Source organism: Mauremys reevesii, linkage group 2 (assembly GCF_016161935.1).
Source record: "Mauremys reevesii isolate NIE-2019 linkage group 2, ASM1616193v1, whole genome shotgun sequence".
In the NCBI taxonomy this organism is placed as follows: Eukaryota; Metazoa; Chordata; order Testudines; family Geoemydidae; genus Mauremys; species Mauremys reevesii.
Window position 1 is genome coordinate 12443461 of NC_052624.1, and position 21477 is coordinate 12464937.

The 21477-nt window shown below is 48.9% G+C and overlaps 1 protein-coding gene across 3 annotated transcripts in view; it reads right to left on the reverse strand.

Moving 5' to 3' along the window:
- LOC120398118 (mitogen-activated protein kinase kinase kinase 3-like) overlaps positions 1–21477 on the reverse strand; it is a 113389-nt gene that overhangs the window by 20701 nt on the left and 71211 nt on the right. For all 3 annotated transcript variants that reach the window (XM_039525169.1, XM_039525168.1, XM_039525167.1), the window contains 4 exons: positions 16640–16753; positions 15818–15929; positions 6879–7012; positions 4873–4946 (listed from right to left, as the gene is read on the reverse strand). In XM_039525169.1, coding sequence (XP_039381103.1) covers positions 4873–4946; positions 6879–7012; positions 15818–15929; positions 16640–16753 — 434 coding nt within the window. The remainder of the gene's footprint in view (positions 1–4872; positions 4947–6878; positions 7013–15817; positions 15930–16639; positions 16754–21477) is intronic.

The following is a 21477-nucleotide window of genomic DNA, read 5'->3' on the forward strand; positions in this document are numbered from 1 at the left end:
AAATGTACATCGTTTGCTTGCGCAAGTGATCTAGCTCACTGAGTCAGTGACCTGTCTTCATCATTATTTACAGCTCTCCCCTCCCAATTTTTGTGTCATCTGCAAACTTTATCAGTGATAATTTTATGTTTCCTTTCAGATAATTGATACAAATGTTAAATAGCATATGGCCCAGAACAAATCCCTGCAGGACTGTCACTTGATGACAATTCTCTGTTTATAGCGACAAAGAGTCTTGCGGCACCCTTATGCTCCACTACTTCTGTTAGTCTATAAGATGGCACAGGACGCTGTCGCTTTTTACAGATCAAGACTAACACGGCTACCCCTCTGATATCTGTTTATAGTTACTTTTTGAGACCTACCAGTTAGACAGTTTTGAATCCATTTAACATGTGCCATGTTAACTTTATATCATTCTAATTTTTTATCAAAATATTGTGTGGTGTTGATTTGTATTATGCACATTACCTTCCTTAAAAGTATTTGCTCTATAACTGTAAAAAAAATGTTTCCTCTGTAATTGTAAATCTTTATTGAATCCGGTATCAGCTGCTCCATTATCTTGCCTAGGATCGATATCAGGCTGACAGGCCTATAAGTACCTGCGGTCATCCCATTTACCCTTTTTTAAAATTGGCACATTATCTTTCTTCCAGTCTTCTGGAACTTCCCCAGTGCTCCAAGACTTGTTGAAAATCCACATTAATGGTGCAGCAAGCTACTCGGCCAGACCTTTTAAAATTCTTGGATGAAGTTATATGGAGCTTCTGATTTTAAAATGTCTAACTTTAGTAGCTTCTGTTAAACATCTGTAAATACTCCGGCGGGAATGCTGGACCACTGCACATGCGCAGAATTCATGTGCCAGAAAGATGCTGCAGTTATGTCATTTGCTCATCAGGGGTCACTGTGGCAGCTGAACAGAAAGCAGCTGCTCCCGCAGCTGTGGATAAGGAAGAGAAAGAGGCTGTCTTCCTCACAGCATGCTGCCCACTGAGCCAGGTGAGGAGGCATGGGATATGGGGGTGGGGGGAGACGGACAGCATGGGGCAGATGGACCTGCTGGGGGGGGGGCGCTCACAGACTGGAGCTCAGAAAGGCTGGGGGGGGACAGACTGGGGCGGGGGGCTGAACAGGAGTGTGGGTGCAGGACCACACGGTTGGTGGCTGAGTGTGGGCGCAGGGACACATGGGGGAGAGGGGATGCAGGGAGGAGAGGTGGCTGAGTGTGGGCGCAGGGACACATGGGGGAGAGGGGATGCAGGGAGGAGAGGTGGCTGAGTGGGGGTGCAAGGACACATGGGGTTGGGGGGATGTGGGCAGCTGTGCTTGACTAAATGAGAGGCTAGGGGTCAGCAAGGGTCTGCATAGGGGAAGCTCCCTAACAATTCCTCCCGGCCCAAGAAACAACCCGTTTCAGACTTTCACCCACACCCAACATCCCTCCAAGTTCACACCCAGGCTTCTTCCCAGCAATTACTTCCTTCTCCCTCTGCTCCTCCATTACCTGACGCCCCCAAGCCTTCGCACTGCTTCTGAGGGGTGTGGGAAATACGTTTCTGTATTGTCATTTAACTGAATGACTCAAAGTTCTGGATTCACACGCCTAGTAGGGAATCTATTTGTCAAAAGACATTTCCTGAATCTTTTTTGTTGTCTGTATGGTTAGACATAGTTGCTGACACATATTTTGAAATAAATGATCAAAATAATTGAAACTGGCATGATTATATTATTTTGACAAAATACGCAGTATTTTTAAAAATTGTGCACAGAATTTTTAATTGTTTGGTGCAGAATTCCCCCAGGAGTACTTAAAATCCATCAATTCTTCATGCCTCTTCCTCTTTCTTCCCTCCTCTCTCGGAGCCTCCACACCACCTCAGCAGTACTGGCGGAAGAGCCTTCTCCTCTCAAGCTCCTGCCAGGTGAACCAGCCTCCCTAGCCTTTTATTTCAATTATATTCCTTTGATTTCAAATCTCAGCTGAAAATAGCTTTTCCTCATTGTCTACAAGGTGTCTCTTGCTTTCTGCCTCATCTTGCTCTGATTATTTAACTGCATTAGTCACTGTAGCTCCATGAAGCAGTTTGAGGTAGAGTTAGTGTAAAAAAATGCCATGCAGAATGACAGTGTATTGGGACTTTGATCAGTGGTGACTGCTGAGTTCAGACTGAGTTTTCATTCTAAACTTTATTTTGGACTCTCTTAGAAGGTCCTCAGACAAAGTCCCTCTGAGGTGACGTTACCTGGAAGGAACTGACACGAGAAGGCTTTGAGTCATGGAGCTCTGACAAGGACAGGTTTGGTTGTTTGGAGAAGAGGCTTTATACCAGTCTTTGCTCTCTCCTAACTCAGAGACCGGTGGGCCGGCACAGTTGGAGCTGGTCCGGTGTTCGTGTACAGAACATGCTGGCACAGAATTGGGTAACAAACAGAAAGAGCCCTCACATTTTAATTCTCTCCTCTTTTTGCCCACACATGTAGGTTGTCCTCTCAGCCAATACCAAGAAATTGGAAACAACATCTGTACCACCCAGTGAAGGGTCCAGTTCTGCAGCCATTACCCAAAGAAGTCCCTAGGCCAAATTCAAAGGGGATACCCCAGGTGCTTGGCTCCTTTAGGCTTATTTACACCAGCTTGCCAATGTGAGAGTATCAAGGAGCCAGATGATCTGCTTTAAGAGACACCTTCTTACACCCTCTGTTAGTTGCTTTCCTTGAAGTGCTTCTCCCTTCCGCTCCCGCACCATGCAAGCTGCACCAGCTCAGACACCCTTAGGGCATGGCTACACCTGCAGATGTAGAGCGCTGTGAGTTAAACCAGCCCTCAGACAGCAGCAGAGAAAGCGCTGCAGTATGTTTACACTGTCAGCTGCAAGCGCACTGGCATGGCCACATTAGCAGCTCTTGCAATGCCACGGAGAGCAGTGCATTGTGGTAGCTATCCCAGTGTGCAAGCGGCTGCAGCGTGCTTTTCAAATGGGGGGGGAGTGGAGTGACACAGGGAGTGTGTTGTGTGTAAGTAGGGGGAGAGACAGTGTGTTTTGGGGGAGACAGAGTGTGTCAGCATGCTGTCTTGTAAGTTCAGACAACAGCAGAGGGAAACTCCTGACATCAGCCCCCCCACTACGTGCACACACCTGCCTTGGCAGCAGCAGCATTCCACAGTAATGGTTTGCTTTGTGTCCCGGAGCAGATAAGCATGCCGGCTGTCAGAAGCAGAGCTTTGAAAGGGGATATCCCCATGTCTGCACTTCAAAACAGTGAGAAGAGTGGCCACTTGACTTCAAGGGGTTATGGGACATTTCCGGAGGCCAATCACAGCGCAGTAATGCAACACATTGTCCACACTGACACCTTGGCGTTTCAGCCGGGGCGCAGCAAGCTTTATGCTTCTCGTGGAGGTTGATTACCAGGAGCACTTCAGCTGCAGAGTCCAGGCACTCTAAGTTCCTTGCCAGCATGGACACCTCAGGAGTTGGAACGCATTAAATCAGCCCCGCGCGCACTAACTTGCAAGTGTAGCCAAGGCCAAAGACTCAGTGAACTGAGTAAGGGTGGTGGGGGGTCTAAGTGAGCATGGTCTGACCTGAAGCCCAGTCAAGCTGATGGGAGTTTCCACTGGACTTTGGATCAAGCCCTAGGTCACTTTAAGGGTTCGGAGGAGAAACTGGGCTGTGTTCATTGTGCTGTTATTCCAGGTGAATCATAGAATATCAGGGTTGGAAGGGACCTCAGGAGGTCATCTAGTCCAACCCCCTGCTGAAAGTAGGATCAATCCCCAGACAGAATTTTACCCCAGTTCCCTAAATGGCCCCCTCAAGGGTTGAACTCACAACCCTGGGTTTAGCAGGCCAATGCTCAAACCACGGAGCTATCCCTCCTCCAGGGATATTTAGACTTAATTGCGAAATCAAGGAGGAGTGGATGGGCTGGGAGGAAGGGAACCCACGTTTCATGTACATTTGATGAAGAGCAATTGTGTGAGTGGAAATTATTACAAGGCACAAAAAGTCAACGGAGCGTAGGGCTGAGACAGCTGAAATGTGCAAAGTTGGAGCGCACGTAAGGATCAGATCGATACAAATCAGACCTGCTGTAATGCGATGCTAATATAATATCGTCAAAACAGTCATGGGGGAAGAAAGAAAATCAGTGATAAGGAAAATAAATGGGTTCCCAAAAGAAAAAGACATCATATCTGAGACACTAACCTGCACTGGGGCAAGTTAGCTGTCACAAATGCACTGGCGGGTCTGGATTTAACTGGCAGCGCTAACGACCTGCAATCACTTAGCACAATGTGTCCTAGTTGCTTCTTGCAGAGGAGCTTAGTTGTTTTTCCTCTGGTATCCTTAGCACCTTTGGAGGTGTGGATGTCGGTCTGTGACTGCTCAATTTACAACACTGAATTGAAAACATACTCTATGGGTAGAGAGCAGGCAGGGAGCAGCTAAGGCAATATTGATCCAGTGATCTAGAAATCCATAGGGATGAAAGGGGGAAAAGATCTTCCAAGAACCAGAAAAACTGGAGGGAAAAGGTCAGATAGATTATCTAATCCCCTGCTGGTGCAGGACTGTTCCCATCTCTCCTTTGTCCAGTCCAGTATTATACGACTCAAGGCATGGTGCTTCCCTCACTTCCATGGGGAGACTATTCTGCAGGCTAACAGCTCTCTCATGTTAGGATTTATTTCTTGGTATTCAGTCTAAATTTCCCTTTGCTTAGGTGCAGCCCATTTCTCCTAGTCATAACCCCCCGGGACATCTTAAAACAAATTCTTTCCCTCCTTCAGACACTTGCACTGGAAGGGCTGGTGGTTTTATTCACGCAGGCAAGCCCATGATGATGTATCTGACTTACCTGTCTATAGATCTGTCCAGGGACTGGCAGCTCCCAGAGAGTGACTCATCAGGACTGATGAAAGGTTCAAGCATCTTTGGACAGCAAGGAAAAGGGAAAACATTGACTCAACGTGCTGTAAACCCTGAATCAGAAAATCCTAATAGTCTGTTTTAGATAATCCTCCAGATCCCTCAGCAGGTATAAATCAGTGACTTACAGCAGTGGAGGGTCTGGCCCTGTACATCTGTTACCCCATCCAATAGGGGATCTCAAAGCATTTTGAAAACAAATTCATTAAATCCTCTGACACAGTAGGGATGGAGATTCTTCTTCTTCTCCATTATTATTTATCGATAGGGAAATTGAGGCACAGGGATTAACGTCCTGATTTCTGAATGTGCGCAGAGTCAGGGGGTGCTCCACATTTTCAGCGCTTTTGAAAGTCAGGGCAAACGAGACATGCCCAAGGCCACCTGTTAACCTGGGGCACACTCAGGAACCGAACTCTGGCCTCTTGACTCTTTGGGTCGCTGCCTTTAATCACAAGCCCACCCTTCCCCTCTGTTGGTAAAGGGGTAACAAGGAGGTTAGATCAAGGAATTTACTCTGCTCTCCCCAGCTCAGCGAGTCAATAAACGCTGTATGTGCGTGGGCTCCTGGGTGACCCATTTTACTAGATTGTGTTAATTATATCTGACTGTGAACAACGGAGTTGTTCTCCCTGGTGGCTTAGGGAACCACAAAGGCTACACACACGTCCACTACCATGGCATTTTCTCCATGCCACCCAGCGGTGTTATAACAATCCCACTTAGTCCTTTTCATCGACAAGACACTTCACAACTAGTAACTAACACACACCCCCCAGCACCCCTGTGGGGTCAGTGCTAGGCTCCGCTTTCAGAGGGGGAAGCTGAGGCAGGGAGGTGAAGGCTTGGAGGTGGGATTAGAAGCCAAGGAATTCCTCACGCCCCGTGCTATGCTTAGGGTACTAGAGCATGCTTCTCTTTCCCTGTGATGTTTCTATGGTTACCGCTATTTAACTGGCTGCCATAGCAACACTCATGTTTTGGCAGGAGAGTCCCAATGGAAAAAGTAACTCCCCCACTCCCCCTTCACACTTCTATCCCAAAGGCTGATGCATTGCAGCAACCCAGCCAACGAGGAGATCTCCGTCCTTTGGGACCCATTGTTGCCACCCCATGCGATGGCCACTGAGGGTCAGTGGAGAGCAACGGGAAAGTCCCCAGTGTGCAGTCTGTCATTCCCTGGATCCCCATGCTCCCTCTACCAGCAGGCCAGCTGCCCCCAGAGTTACAACCCCCAATTGTCTCCTGGGGGTAACAACTACAGGCAGCCAAGTCACCAGAGTGTAGCCACCTGGGCCGGGGAGGGAGGGGGGGAGGGGCAGTGGCCGGCCCACTGTACACTGCTGGTGAGAGCCAAGACTAGAACCCAGGTGTCCTCAGCTAAGCAGTGAAGCACAGGGTCACATCCTCAGCTGGCATAAATCAATGCAACTCCATTAAAGTCAATGGCCACACGCTGACTTACATGTGCTGAGGATCTAGCTCCTCCCTTCACTTTATCTAACCCTAATGAATGCAGCTCAGAAACCATTTGCAAACAGTCCAAGCCCAGTGTTTGGCTGCTAGGCGCACAAGACATCTGCGCTCAGCTGCTGCCAAGGCTCCTCCAGAGTGTGTTCAGTTTATTAATGGCCATATAACAAACCTTTGAAAACATAACTTTGTCATGGAAACCCTGGCCCAGCCTTCCCGCCTGTGTCGCTAGCAAGAGCCACGATAACGCAGCAGACACACCTCTTCCCCTATGTCCTCTTTGGTGGCAGTGTAAGAGCAGCCTATTTCTGAAGGCAGTTATCCCCTTCTTGACATTTTGAACGTTGTCCAGTAACTCTCCATTGCTCCACCTCTGGAGTAACGAGCTCACTCCGGGGGTTGTAATGATCTGATTTGCCTAATGCTGACTATACTCAGCTCACACATGCCAGCTCCACTTACATTCTGGTCCATAGTCTCAGGGATGAACTCCCCTTCGCTGTTAATACTGGTGTAGGAGCCCTGCCGAGCGATCTGCTGCTGTTCTTCAGGAACGCTCCCCGGGGGTGGAGAACTCCGGCCCGTGTGCAGGGAACCTACAAACACAGACAGAATCGCTTGTAAAGAAGAGAAGGAATCATCACTGCCCGGCCCTGGTGCTTTTTACTAGATCAAGCCTGAGCTAGGCTCCAGAGCTGACTGATCTCTGGGGAGGAAGGCGTGCAGGGCCTGGAGAATCCATGCTACCATTCAGATCATGGGGTCAAAGGCTTTCGGAGCAGGCACTGTCTTTTTAGCCATGTGGGGCTGAACAATGCCTACTGGTGTGGGGCCCCATTCCCGGGCTGGCACCCCTAGGTGCAACTGCAGTACAAACAACAATACTAACACAATACTAAAGGAATAGGTTTCTAAAGCTTAGCTGTAATACCCAGAGATGAGCACAAACCCAAACCTCTGACCCACAGGTCCCCTGAACACTGGGGCAGTTCAGCCCTGGATTGAGTTATGGCGGCTAAGGCCCAGATCTTCTACAATAGGGGAAGTCTGATGCTCTTGGAAAAATCGACCGCTCTCTGCTTTGTATGCGTTTGCTGTGCAACACTGGACAGCCACATGCGCCAATGAGATGTATGTTAAAAACCAACTAAAAAAATACCCAGCTCCTCTCCTGCTGACCTCTCCCACCTGATGTTTCCCTAAGCTCAGAGGTCCTAGAACCAAAAGAACTTCGGGATGGAAAAGACCCAGATAAATGACCCGAGTGGTCCCTTCTGGCGGTGGATCTATGGCTCTATCAATAGGCACCTAGTTCATCTCCTACCTGATGCAGGGCTGCCCCCTTCTGTTCACTTATTAGACCCCAATACTGTGACTGACTCTGCACTCTCAAATCTCTGCAGCCACATGGTGTCCCACTGAAATCAGTGGGGCTCCACATTAGCAGAGAAGCCACCTGCATGCATCTCATTGCAGCCCTGATCCTGCAATGTTTGATCCAATCTAATTTTAAACGTCCCAGGTGATGGGGCTTCTCCCTTTTCCCTTGGGAGACAACTCCAGAGCTTCACAGCTCTTGCTGTCTGTTTTCCATTTTGTTCCATTATTTCCTGAGTCATGGTAAGCAATCCCTCCACAGCTTTAGTGCTCGCTCACACCATTCCAATATCTGCAGACTCTTCTCATGTACCCTGGCTTAGCCATCGCTTGGCCAAGCTGCACAGATGTAGCTCTTTAAATCTGTCCTCGCTCCTCCCCTATCTTTGTCGCATTCCACAGAACTCCCTCCAGACCATCAATTTCTGTCTGGTAACAAGATGCCCAGGGCTGAATGAATATTTCAAGTGCACCAGAGGAGGATCTATCCCCATCTCTGTCCCCAGATGTGAGAGGAGAGCTCGGGAACGCTCAGGTAACTGACTGAGCTGCTGGGACTGATTGGGGACTCCCGGCTGGAGGAAAGCAGCTGAGACTATGTCCCAGAGCAAGAGAGAGCACCCTGGGGAGGCTGGGGAGGTGCACCAGGAAGAGGTGAGAGAGACATTCCAGGCCTCTCCTCCATGGGCCCTGGTGGGGAGGTAGCTTGGGTCCCCCTACTTCTCACTCCCCCCTACATCTGTCTGGGAGAACTCCTGAGCACTGGGAGATTGACAAGCCACAGCCTGCCGACCTGACTGCAACTCACTACAGGGTGGAAGGACTGTCGAGCCATGGCCTGCCCACTAGGCCTGCTGGCCTCTGAGTGAAACCTGCTCCACTCCAGCTTTGTTTGACCTTCCAGGGTTATGCCTTCTGCCACCAGATTCAAGGGGGATAAGAAACCTGACACTCTTCCAGGATAGGCAGTAATTTGGATGGAGGGGCCTCTCACTGGAGAGGAGCTTGGTACGGACTGGGCTAGGGACCCGTTGTGGCAAGACTGTCCCAGTGGATAAAGTTCAGAGGAGCTGATAGGAGCGGCTCACAGTTTGACACCTACAGCGGTGGTGGGTATTCCAAGCCACCAGGTGTTTCCCAGCAGTCCTTGCTCTGTGTCCCTACACCTTTTTGTTTGGCTGATTGGAGAAGTGGCTCGAGGCTTGAGAGTAGGGCTTTCTGGGCCGAGGGAGGGCCCTGCAGTGTCGAACTCTCTACTCCCACGGATGAGGTGGAGCCACCATCAGAGCACAGTGCAGCCCCAGCACTCCCCCTGTTAACGAAGCCAGAGCGCCACTCAGCATCACCGTGCTTTATTCAGCATGGGACGAGGATGGAAATGGGGGCAGGTGGGTTGTGATCCACTAATGACAGAAATTATGTTGTCTAATGTATCTATAGGACTCAGACAGTACAGCAACAGACACTTTAGACAGATTAGATAACCTAACCTTCATCCAGAGAGACCGAGAGGGAGGGGTGGATAGATAACTCTGGTCTTGGGCTGGCCCAGCCCACCTGTTCAGGTTGCTCAATAAACCATACACCTGTAAAGGGCAAGGTAGAAGGTGGAGTACCACTGCTCTTTGCACTGGATTTCGGGTGCTGAAGAAACAACAGCGGTGCCAAGGACAGAGATTAGGTGCCCTAGGAGCCATCCTACCAGGCTTTTCCTCCACCTCTTGAACTTGAAGCACTAATTCCGTCTCCGCCCCGCTCAGATGCAGCAGGCGCTCTGAAACATTAGCTTACAACAAAAGCCCAACTCTTGGGGCCTGATCCTCAGCGGGTGTAAATCATCACAGCATCACTAAAGTCAACAGGCAACTTGCACCATCTGAGGATTTGGCCTTGAATATTCAACTCAGTTGACCTAATCTGAGAGGGGAGTGAGCTAGGATCTGCCTCTGTTTTACACACAACACAACAAAAGGCTATTAGCTCGGGGCTAGAGTACAGCATGTCCTGAGCAGGGCCAGCCAAACCAGCATGGAGATTCTGACAGCCACTCCTGGCATTTGCAGGGATCTTCCAAGTTCCTTTCCATTCGGTTTTTTTAAGAACTTTTCATACAGCATGTGCAGAAAGTTTGTGGTGTTGCACGTACAGCTAGATCCCCTAGTGCCAGGCTTGGCTCCCCTCTGCCTAAATGTTCTCTGGTTTAATTCTCCCTCTGCTTAAGCAGGTCCCAAATCTTTACCAACTGCTTATCTGACAACACACCCTGCCCTGGCTCAGCAGAGATCCAGAAAAGAAAGTCTGTTTCTATTCGTTTATAAAAAGATGGGTGATGATTGCAAAAGGGGCCATCAAGCGCTGCCTACGCTCACAGCTGCAAGCTCCAGAAACTGAGGGCCCAGCCCTGGGCCAATGTCGCCACAAAACAAAACAAGGGACATTATGCAAAGATCTGATGTTCATTAGAGTCCCAGCTGTGACTCAGGGGCTTGGGATGCAGCACAAAGGAGTCCAGGGTTTAAGGAGAAAGAGGATATGCTGAGATTTATAAGACTGGGCTTTTCAGCTTGGAAAAGAGACGACTAAGGGGTGGGATATGATAGAGGTCTATAAAATCATGACTGGTGTAGAGAAAGTAAATAAGGAAGTGTTATTTACCCTATCACATAACCCAGGAACCAGGGGTCACCAAATTAAATTAATAGGCAGCAGGTTTAAAACAAACATAAGGAAGTACTTAGTCACACAATGCACAGTCAACTTGTGGAACTCTTTGCCAGAGGATGTTGTGAAGGCCAAGACACTAACAGGGTTGAAAAAATAACTAGATAAGTTCATGGAGGACAGGCCCATCAATGGTTATTAGCCAGGATGGGCAGGGATGGTGTCCCTAGCATCTGTTTGCCAGAAGCTGGGAATGGGTGACAGGGATGGATCACTTGCTGATGACCTGTTCTGTTCATTCCCTCTGGGGCACCTGGCACTGGCCACTGTCAGGAGACAGGATACTGGGTTAGATGGACCATTGGTCTGACCCAGTGTGGCCATTCTTATGACAGACTGTTCCAGCCTCTAGCTCCTTACACACTACAGGCCAGATTGTGGCCGCTCCTGGGAACGCCCACAAGTGAGGAAGAGGTCAGAGTGAGCACTTCCCCTCCTGTCCCCCCTTGTACACCTGCAGCTCACTGGTCAGCGTATCCTACGTGACCCTCTCAGTGCCAATCCACAGAGGACTGCGTCTGTCGCAGCCCCACCTAGAGAGCCTCGGCTCTTCCGTTCAAGCTACAGAGCCTTACGCTTCCAGCTCTGAAATCCCCAGTTCAATCCCCAGTGGGTCAGCAAAGATAGCAGCTGTCAGACACCTGCACGGAATCTGCAGTCTGCTTTCCGGTTCGTAAGACGTTTCACTTGCTGGCTGGGATGTTACATACTCTAAAGAGGGGCTGGGAGATGGCCAGGTCCCTGCCATCTTGCCGGCTGCCTGACAATCCAAGGTGGACAGCACGGAGAGGGTAAGCAACACCTGGAAAGGTCTGTCCTGCCAGCACCCCAGGAGGCATCCTGACTGGGTCAGCTTTTGGCACAGAGAATGGCTGCTGCTGGCGCGGCAAAGTCCTGCATCTCCTCTAAGGTATCTGTGGCTTAAAAATGCCCTTTAGCTCTGGAAAGGGACTATGTAAAAAATCAGAACTGGTTGGAAACTTTTCCGTTCACCTTTTTTTTTTTTTCTTTGGACAAACAATTGGATTTTAGACTAATGTTTTTTTCAAAAGGCATCTGCTCTCCTCAGAGGCGTGTCCATTTTTAACATTTGCGATTTTGGGGGTGGGGGGGAATCAAAGTTTTCCACAGAAAATTGCAATGAAAACAAACAACAAAATCAGTTTTCACTGCATTTTTTTGGGAGCGCGAGTGTATTTTCTGTCTAGCTGTGGTAGAACTAGTCCCTTTTTCCTCAGCAGATCTGCTCCCTCTGGGTGGATTCAGACTCCCTTCTGCTTGGTCCTGTTAACATAGCAGAGCCAGCACAGCGATGGGAGAGGGAGCTGAAGTTTGTTCTTTCTCGTGTATCAACAGAATCATTTACTAAGCTCCAATCAATCACATCTCCCTGTAACCACCAGTGGGGTTGCAAAGATGGAAGCGAGGCCAAGGGTAGGTCTATACTTACCACGCGGGTCGACGCGGAGAGTTCGACTTCTCGGAGTTCGAACTATCGCGTCTAATCAAGACGCGATAGTTCGAACTCCCCACGCGCTCCGGAACTCCACCACTGCGAACGGCGGTGGCGGAGTCGACCTTGGAGCCGCGGACTTCGATCCCGCGGCATCTGGACGGGTGAGTAGCCCGAACTAAGGTACTTCGACTTCAGCTACGCTATTCGCGTACCTTAGTTCGACCCCCACCCTTAGTTTAGACCAGGCTCAAGACTGGACCTGTGGTTCCTTTGTCACTGACAATGACCTGCCAGGAGGGATATGCTCAGACTTGACTCTCAAAAGTCAGGCTGACTCTGCAAGGCGGACAGAAAACACCTTCCCATCTTTTCACTCTCAAACCAGTAAATTGAGCAATTTTTGGAGACATAATCACTTAGAACACTCCCCAAGTTGCCATGTTCACAGAGTTGCTTTGCAGAACAATCTCCCTTGAAAATATACCTGGCTCTGCTATGGAGGTGCGACTCGCAGCTCCATAGTTAAGGCTGAGGCGAGATTTCCCCTTAACCTCACTCACCTCAGTCAACACTGAAGCAAACACAAGGCAACGTTTTGCAACTGGAAGTGAAGGACAATGTAGCCAAGTGAAATGCCAATTATCTAAGCTGGAATTTGGCCAGGGCATCAGGCTCAGTAATATCCCTACTGGTGGAGAATACATAAGAACGGCTGTACCGGGTCAGACCAAAGATCCATCTAGCCCAGTATCCTGTCTCCCGACAGTGGCCAATGCCAGGTGCCCCAGAGGGAGTGAACCTAACAGGTAATGATCAAGTGATCTCTCTCCTGCCATCCATCACCATCCTCTGACAAACAGAGGCTAGGGACACCATTCCTTATCCATCCTGGCTAATAGCCATTTATGGACTTAACCTCCATGAATTTAGCCAGTTCGCTTTTAAACGCTGTTATAGAGTTGTTAATAACAACTCGGGATGATCAGAATGTCAGGGTTACACCTCATCTGAGAAAACAGCCCCTCCATCCACGCAGGGACTCCTACCCCCACTGGAGCATACTGATTCAGAAGGAAAACAGCAACCTGCTGTATTGCTATATTGCTAACACCTCCATGGAAGACCCAGGCACTGCAGCAAGAGGTCTCGCCATACTCGTGTTGACCCAAAAACTGACAGAGTTAGGACGGCCCTCTGGTAAAGGCAGAGGCCTGGTTCTCAGGGGATCTCAGTTCCAATCCCAGTTCTGCAACAGACTATAAGCCAGTGGTTCTCAACCTATTTATCATTGTGGGCCTGTGTTACCCGGCCCACACGTTGAGAACCACAGCGCGCCCCCTTCAGACACTCCCCCACAGACCCCTACGCCCAGTGCCTCCTGCCCAGAGACTCCTCCACAAAGTGGGGCCAGGAATGGAGCCTTGGGTGGGGGGCCTGGTGGCAGGGCCCCGGGCCCTGTTATGTGGGGCCGGGTGGCAGCTACAACGTGGGGCCGGGTGGCAGGGCAGCCAGGCGGCAGCCTGGACCCCAACCCCAGGGCAGTCTGACAGCCCTGACACCAACCCCGGACCTTCTGTGGGGCCAGCCAGGCCAGCAGCCCCGGACCCCACCAGACTCTCTGTGGGGCCGGCAGCCTCAGAGCCCACCATGTGGGGCCAGCCGGTGTCCCCAACCCCATCGTACCATGCCCTACCCAGCCGGGCAGCCTGGACCCAGTGGCACTGGGCAGTCAGCTGGGTTGAGAACCGCTGCTATGGGCTATACACTAACTCTTTCCATGCCCTTATTCCTGCAGACCTAATAATACTTCCTTTGCCTGTCTTGTCTATTTAGACTAAGCTTTTCAGGGCAAAGACTGGTGTGGTCTCTTACTTTAGGTATGCACAGTACAAAGCCCAGTGGGACCCCATCTCAGTTAGGGCCTGTAGATGCTAGTGCGATACAAATAATAATAATAATAAAAGCCCACGGTGGTATGGCCTTAAATCTGAGTGAGTGCCCTACATCACTAGAATCCTCCCATTAGTGCAGCTACATGTGGGATCAATTCTGCCAGCTGCATGCACACATTACCTCCCAATGCCATCACTGGAATTTATGGGCATGTGTTAACAGTTTAACATGCCCCAAGAAAAGAAGCAGAGATGTTATTCTGTTTAAGTACAAAAAGTTCCTACTGAGGCTTTGTGCAATAACATGTATTAACGCATGTGTTTCATTCAGATTCATCCAGAGACTCTGCCAAGCTTTGGGCAAACACTCAAGAGCAGCAGCATGAGCTAAAAGAACCCCGGCAAATAAACATGACAGCGCCAAATACAGATCTCGTATATGCACACACGGCTCCCTTGACTTCCACAGGCGTTGTGCATGGCTGTCCTAGGGTGGAATTTGACCTAATATAGGAGAACATCTCAAATAAATCACTGTGCAATATTTCAACAAGCTGCAGCCTATATTGTCTGTACCATGGTAAATGGTAAATCCACAGGAAAAGAGATCCCTTTGCTGCAATGGTAAAATCCTTTAGCACATACTATTGCAAGTTCTCTGGAGCAGGGGGGTGGGGTCCTAGCACAGTGGGCCCTGATCCAGACTGAGATTCTGGCACTAATCATTTGGATTAAACCAATAGGGCTCTCTAGAAATTACATTATAAAGTAACCCATAAAATGTAGTGGAGAATGCTTCTCTGCACAGAATTTTTAAGACAGCCTATAGAATGTAACAGAAATCTCTATTCCTGGTATAAGATTCTCTATGCTGGTTTACGAGATCTATTCAAAGTATACCATCCTCTATTAAATCCTACAGGATTTTCCATAAAGGTCTTATTAACAATCAAGAGGAGTCTAACAACAACACTTTTCACCAATGATCTCAAAGTATTTAAAAAGAGGAGCAATTTCAGAGACAGAAACCGAGGCAGAAAGAGATGATGAGACTTGCCCAAGGCTACAAAAGTCTGTGGCAGAGGCAGGAACAGAAACCAGGCCCAGTAGGCGCTGCACAAGTGGACTGAGGGCCCGAAGGCTCATGGCCTAGTGTTCAGAGGGAGTAGGATCTCAGCACCGGCTGAAGACTAGCAATTGGAGTGTAAAGGATGTTCTGTTTCATTTGAGTAGCACTTCACACACATTCATTCTCACAACAACTCCAGGGGGGTAAGTACCGTACCAGGAATCCCCTTTTTACCATGTGGAGCAAGAGAGGTTCAGAGGCACATCCAGAGTAACAAAAGGACAGATTGTCCTCTCACGCTGGTGAAAATCTAGAGCAATGCACTGAAGCCAGCAGAAGTGAGAAAATAATTATTGGTTTCATCCCAGGGGCAGAGCTGGGATTAGAACACAGGAGCTGCTGAATTCCAGCCCACTCCGCCCCGTTATTTCCTTCTTGTTGACAGAAGAGAGTGAAGCAGAAGGCAAAAGTAAAGAAAATGGGAGAGAACAGTTAATGCAAAGCTTTGAGAGGGGCTGACTTCCTCGGGTTCTGTCCCAGGCCTTGATCAAATCCAGCAGCGCTGAATTCATTTGAATCCTCTACAACTAGATACGTTTTCCCTTTGAGTCTGAAACCAGGAACCTCTGCACTTCCCCTGGCTCTTGAACAAGATAACTGACAGCGCTTCTCTTGCATCCAGGCAACGCAGCAATGAGCACACGCGCTCAGCTGGCACCACCTTTCCTCTAGGCCGAGGCCCAGACACTAGCTGCGCTGTGCGCTGGCCAGATGTAAAAATGTCAGGAGACAAGAATGAAGCACAGGGATGGGGGGGTGGTAGAGCCAGCCTGCGAAGAACCAGCACTGGCGTGCAGTGAACCTGAGCGCATCGCATTTCACTCACCTGTTGAATACTTCCGCGTCCTCTCAGCGTCTTTATACAGGGACCCCATGATGTCGCCCATGGACTTGGATATTCTCATCTCATGCTGCTTACTGTTGTTGGGCTGGAGGAACTGCGGATCAAAGGCAGCGGTTACACTCTGCCCCAGGGCAGGGGTTTGTACCTTTCCAGACATCCCCATGAAAATGACATTTGGTGACGATCACCATGTTTTCTGGTTACCCAATGAACTGAATCAGAGAGACTAATAAACAACCAAACAATAATACATATTAATCTAACCTCATAAAAGACAAATCAGATCTCAGTTAATAAGGATAAATAAAAATATGAAACAGGCCTTGTAGTTTGTTTCTGGTAGCACCTATGACGTGTGATTTCCAGACAGAAAAGGGAGGGTCCCTGCCCCAAGGGGTTTACCATCTCAGGCCAGCGGCGCCGGAACCAGGGCTGTACCCCTCCCACTTTTTGAAAGTGGATGGGCCAGGCCCCTGGAAGACACATGGCGTGGATGTCCTGTCACAGGACAGACACTTGCCGTCTGTCTCAGGGATCTATCAGACACCTATTGCCATAGCGCCCAATCCTGTCTCGCAGAAAGCGCTACATTAAATTCAACAGCTGTGCCGGCAACAGCATTTACACCGACCTGCCGACAGGGCCGATTTCAGAGCAGAGACGTACGAGTGGAAGATGGTCTAGTGCCAACTCAGACAGCTACGAGCAGACACCCCGAGGACAGCGTCTCTCCTTTCCATTCCCCCCACCACAACAACCGCGCGACTCACTCTGCACACAAAAGAACAAAGCTTAAGGGCTCACGTTCGCTTTCCTTGGAGCCTTCACAAACACCCTCAGACTCTTCAGAGAAGGGCTAAGGTCCAAATGCTCCACTGCTCGGTCCAAGTCTTCCTGGGATTTCAGTGGGATCAGGAGCTGGAAGGGATTGAACAAACACCCGGAGCACGGTAGGGTCACAAACTGGGTAAACAAAGGAAGCACAAACTTCGCCCCGCGCACAGAAGGCTTGGGAGGGAATGGAGAGTCTGGATGGAAAACAAAACCCAAGCCCCCCTGAGCATTCAGGGACTTTAACCTTTTCTTCCAAGATACAATCCATGGAGGAACAGGATAAAATTACAACATCAATGCTCACAAAGAACAAAGAACGCCTGGAAGCCGCATCAATGATCCAGCCAGTGGGAAGGCCAGAGAGCTAAGAACAAAGCTTATCAGTCGTCAGCGGGCTCCAAACTACTGGCATTACAGAGACCCCTGGCTGCTGGGGGTGATCGTCCTGGCTCCCCTTCTCTCTGAGTCATTGGACCCCCATATGCTTCTGATACTCATCTTCAAGTCAACTGTGCACATGCTAACCAGCGACAGCGCTTGGGCTGCTCATGGGGACAAAGCTATGGGTGGATGCTGCTCAGTCTTAGTGATCTAAGGCCTTGTCTACACTGGGCAATTCTTCACCAGTGATGCCAAAGTAGCTGCATCAGTACAAACCCCACGTGTATATAGGCAGAGTCAATATAAGCTGCGATCTGCACCAACACAGCCTACTCTGGTCTCAAGCGGGTATAAACTGGATAGATACAAATTCAGTTTATATCATCCTAGCCTGTGCACACTACGGGTTTGCACTGGTGCAGCTACCCTTGCAGCTGGGCACCAATGGGAACAATCAGGGCAAATCCCAGGTGTAGACAAGGCCTAGCTCCTACATTTGAAATATGAAAATACCTCCCCACCTGAGCCACCGGTTCAGCTCCCAGTAGGCTCCATTTAGCCTATCAGCTGAAGCAAATCCACCGAGTTTGCTGCGGGCAAGACATCGCCCTGTTTGTGTGACACAGCTACAGGTCCCATGTTTGTTTTGGTAGAAGCCTGGATTTACCCCAGTGTCTTTAACCAAAATTTCTGCTCTCTCACATTGCTCTGTGGAGTGTCATGCTGTGCACGTCAGCTGCTACCCTCCAACCCCTAAAGTAGCTGCATTTCAGAGGTGCCTGGTTAGTGCCCCTTTCTGTTACCCTGGGCCAAGGCTAAACATCTACTTCCTCCAGCCTGGGCGTGCTCCACCTAAGAGCAGTGAGCACACTGCCTCCCTCCATCTCCTGTAGGCTGCCTGGGGCACTGATGCTGAATTCATCAAACAGACCACACCTTGAGTCTATGCAAGAATGCAGGGTGAACAGCAGTTCAGCCTTCCAGAGATGCAGAGCACCTATGGCTCCCAGTAACTTCCTGTTGACTTTAGTAGGAGCTGCAGGTGCCCAGCACCTCTGGAATAGACGGACCAATTGTTCATGTGATCACAGACCACCACCTAGGCAGCCACAGCAACGACCACCACCAGGTCAGATCAAAACCCACCCTGCAAAATGTTAGGAAAAAACTACTTATGGCTCCTCACTGGAGACTGCACCTTACGTACGGTTTGGTTGCCTTGGGGGTCTGGCCCTGCCCACAGGTAAATACATCACTGATGGTGTGCATGCAGTCTGGGATAAAGGCGGGAGAGCGCACACAGGGGAATGGGAAGCTGTAGGCACTGGCCAATACAGCTGAGATTTCAGTCTGGGAAACTGCTAGGGTTGCGGCAAGAGGCCAAGAACCACAGCTTTGCTACGTACCTTTCTATCTTAGGTACTTACATGGCCCTCGTTTCCACAGTACAGATGGGGAACTGAATCACAGAGAGGCTACGAGCCAGATTTTTAGAGGTATTTAGGCATCTAATTCCCATTAAAAAAATCTAGGCCTAAATGACTTGCCCAAGGTCCCACAGAAAGTTTGTGATAGAGCAAGGAACCGAACCCAGATATTCCACATTCCAGGCTCATGCCCTAACCCCTGGACCGTCATTCCTTACCAATTCTAGCTGGGATGGATAGATCCATCCAATACACTGCTTGACCTCATGGAGGTCAATGGGAATTCTGCATGTGTGTCAAGTGGAAAAGCTACCCAGTGTCTCTTCTAGTCCCAAAACACTGATTACAATAAAGCCAAATCCTGCTCTCAGTTGTGGGTGCATGCAGGTTTATTGACGTCAGTGCAGCTGTGTAGCTAGGAGCAGAATCCGCTTCATGTTTAACTTCTGCTTTATCATGCCTGAGGCTGCCTCAATGCAAAATGCACAGGGCAACGTTCCATCCTTACACTCCCCCTGGTTTCCTCCAAGAGTGGAATTTGGCCCTGAACCCATTGGGTAATTCCATAACGCCCCCTTCACCCAGCTCCTCGCATATTTTCCAAACTGCATTCCCTCGGCCGCTGCTTTGAACAAAATGTTCTGCAGGTCACCATGTCTCCTTCCACTACCACCTCATTAATCCATTCACAGGCCGGCCTGGGGAACGCCAAAAGCATCAAGCTGAAATTGCCCTCCTCTGGAACAGAGTGAATGCAGTATTTAGCTTGGCTTTACCAATCACCCACGTCTGGCAAGTGGATTTTGCTCCATTTGGCATCTAGGCTGTTGTATACATGGATTCTGGGAACAGGGTTCTATGAGACACTAAATATAGCCACACGCACACGCACACAGCCTAGGCACTAATTGGCAGGTTGCACGCTCCGTAACCGGGCTGCAGCTTTGCTTCTTCTGTCTATAAACGGAGTAACTCCGATGACAGGTAGGAAAGTGATGAGCTTGCAAGTCCTCCCTTCTGCACTTGTGGATGGCATGCCTCATTTTCTACTGTCGGGGCTACTGGCCAATCCACTGCGCCTTACCCAGATCTAAAAAAATAACTGAAAAGGGGTGAGACTATTCACTTATTATTTATACCACAGTAGCACCTTGGGACTTTGTTGTGCAAAGTGCAGTACAGACACATGGGGACAGACCGTCTTTGCTCCAATTTAAATAGAGGAGACATACAAAAGGGGATCACGGTGGAAACAGTGGCCCAGTGAGGTGAAGCAATTTGCCCAAGGTCACACAACAGGACGGTGGCAGAGCCAGGAACAAAACCCAGGTGAAATGCAGCCACCTCTAGTGAGGAATGAAGCAACTGCTTAACAATGCTCAGGGATGTCACAGCTCAGATGAGGATAGATTACTGCATCCAACTGAAACCATGGGGGGATTCAGACAGGACGTTCTCATCTGAGTCAGAATTCAACCAGGATAACGTCCCTATCCTGGTAAAAAAGAACAGTCAATGGCCACAGATGTCGCTTCTGAATCTCATCTGACCAATGGCATGTCCAGTAATCCAACACCCCATAGTACTATGTTGGGATCAGCCCCACATTGGGTAGACCCACACACCACTCTTCATGCATTGGGCCAACCCCTCTGATGCATCTGTAGCACTCCCAGAGCAATCCCATTGCTTTCATTGCACCTGCGTCCACAGGCCTTTCAAAGAGATACATATCTCCAAAGCAGCCTGCTTGTCCCATTTATCTATTATGGCTTGTAAGTGTGTTTGAACAGTGCACAATAAAGGCCAACCTGTTTTTTGCCTTTAGATGCTACCACAATACAAACATTCAATACTAACAACATATAATAAAGGCAAGGTTCTGTCTGTGTATGAAGAAAAGGCCAAAGGATGCTCAAAGTGAAGTGGGAGTTACTCTAGATTTACACCGGTGTAATCGAGAACAGAATTTGTTTCCAGAACACACCATTAGCCCAAGCACGGTGTGTCATGGACAGCCTTTCTGTAAGTTCTGTTTCATTGGATTATACTATTTCCATGATAATGCTCTCGGATGCATAATGCCCTGTATATCAATGGGTGCTGATTTTCACACACAGACGATTTACAGAAAGAAAACGAAAATCTAAGCCCATTCTTATGCTTATAATTACTTATTAGTTCTAAAGTAGCAGCACCCTGTGGCCTACTCAGCATCGTGCTAGGTGCTATGCAAATGCACAGGCAGGCATTCCCTAGCAGAGGGTACAGTATATTACATAAACTTCTATTTGTTCTTGTTGGAAGAATCTTTCAGTGGAAAGAAACCTGGAATGAAGTGACTCACTCCTGGAGAATTCCATGCAGGCTTTTTCCGGCAGGGACTATCAGAGAATGCCCAAGATTAGAAAACGTGTAACATTTCTGGCTACATTCAAAGCTGCAGCCTAGAGGGCCAATTCTGCCGTAGTGTTAGACATTTATCGTGAGCACTAGCAACAGCATTGCTTGCAGAATTTGCACATGCAAAACCCAGGTGGCACAGCAAGTTCAAATGGGTTCTGCACACATCTGTTCTGTTATCTGACCACAAAAATCGCATACGCAAGTTATTTATGCATATAAAACTGTGCCTATGCAAATAGAATCCTGGCAGAAATCCCATCAAAGACATGGCCCTACACGATGGGGGGTTTCTATTTGTTGGTCCAATCTCACTCTGCAAAAAAAAAAAAAAAGAGGAAATGTGTTTTTCATTTGTACTTTAATTAAGGCCCCTAATGATTGTTTTATACATGAGCAAGCAGGCTGCGGGTTTCTTTTGCTTTCCATTTCAAGCCAATGGGATGTGAATCAGACTGTCTAGTGGAGCTGGTTGTTTTTTTATATTCTTGCAGAAAGTTTCCATGAAAACAAAACTTTTAGGTCAACTTTTTCTTCACAATTTTTTTGGGGTTTTGTCAAAAAAACTGGAAACGCCCAAAGTTTTCAGGGTTCAGT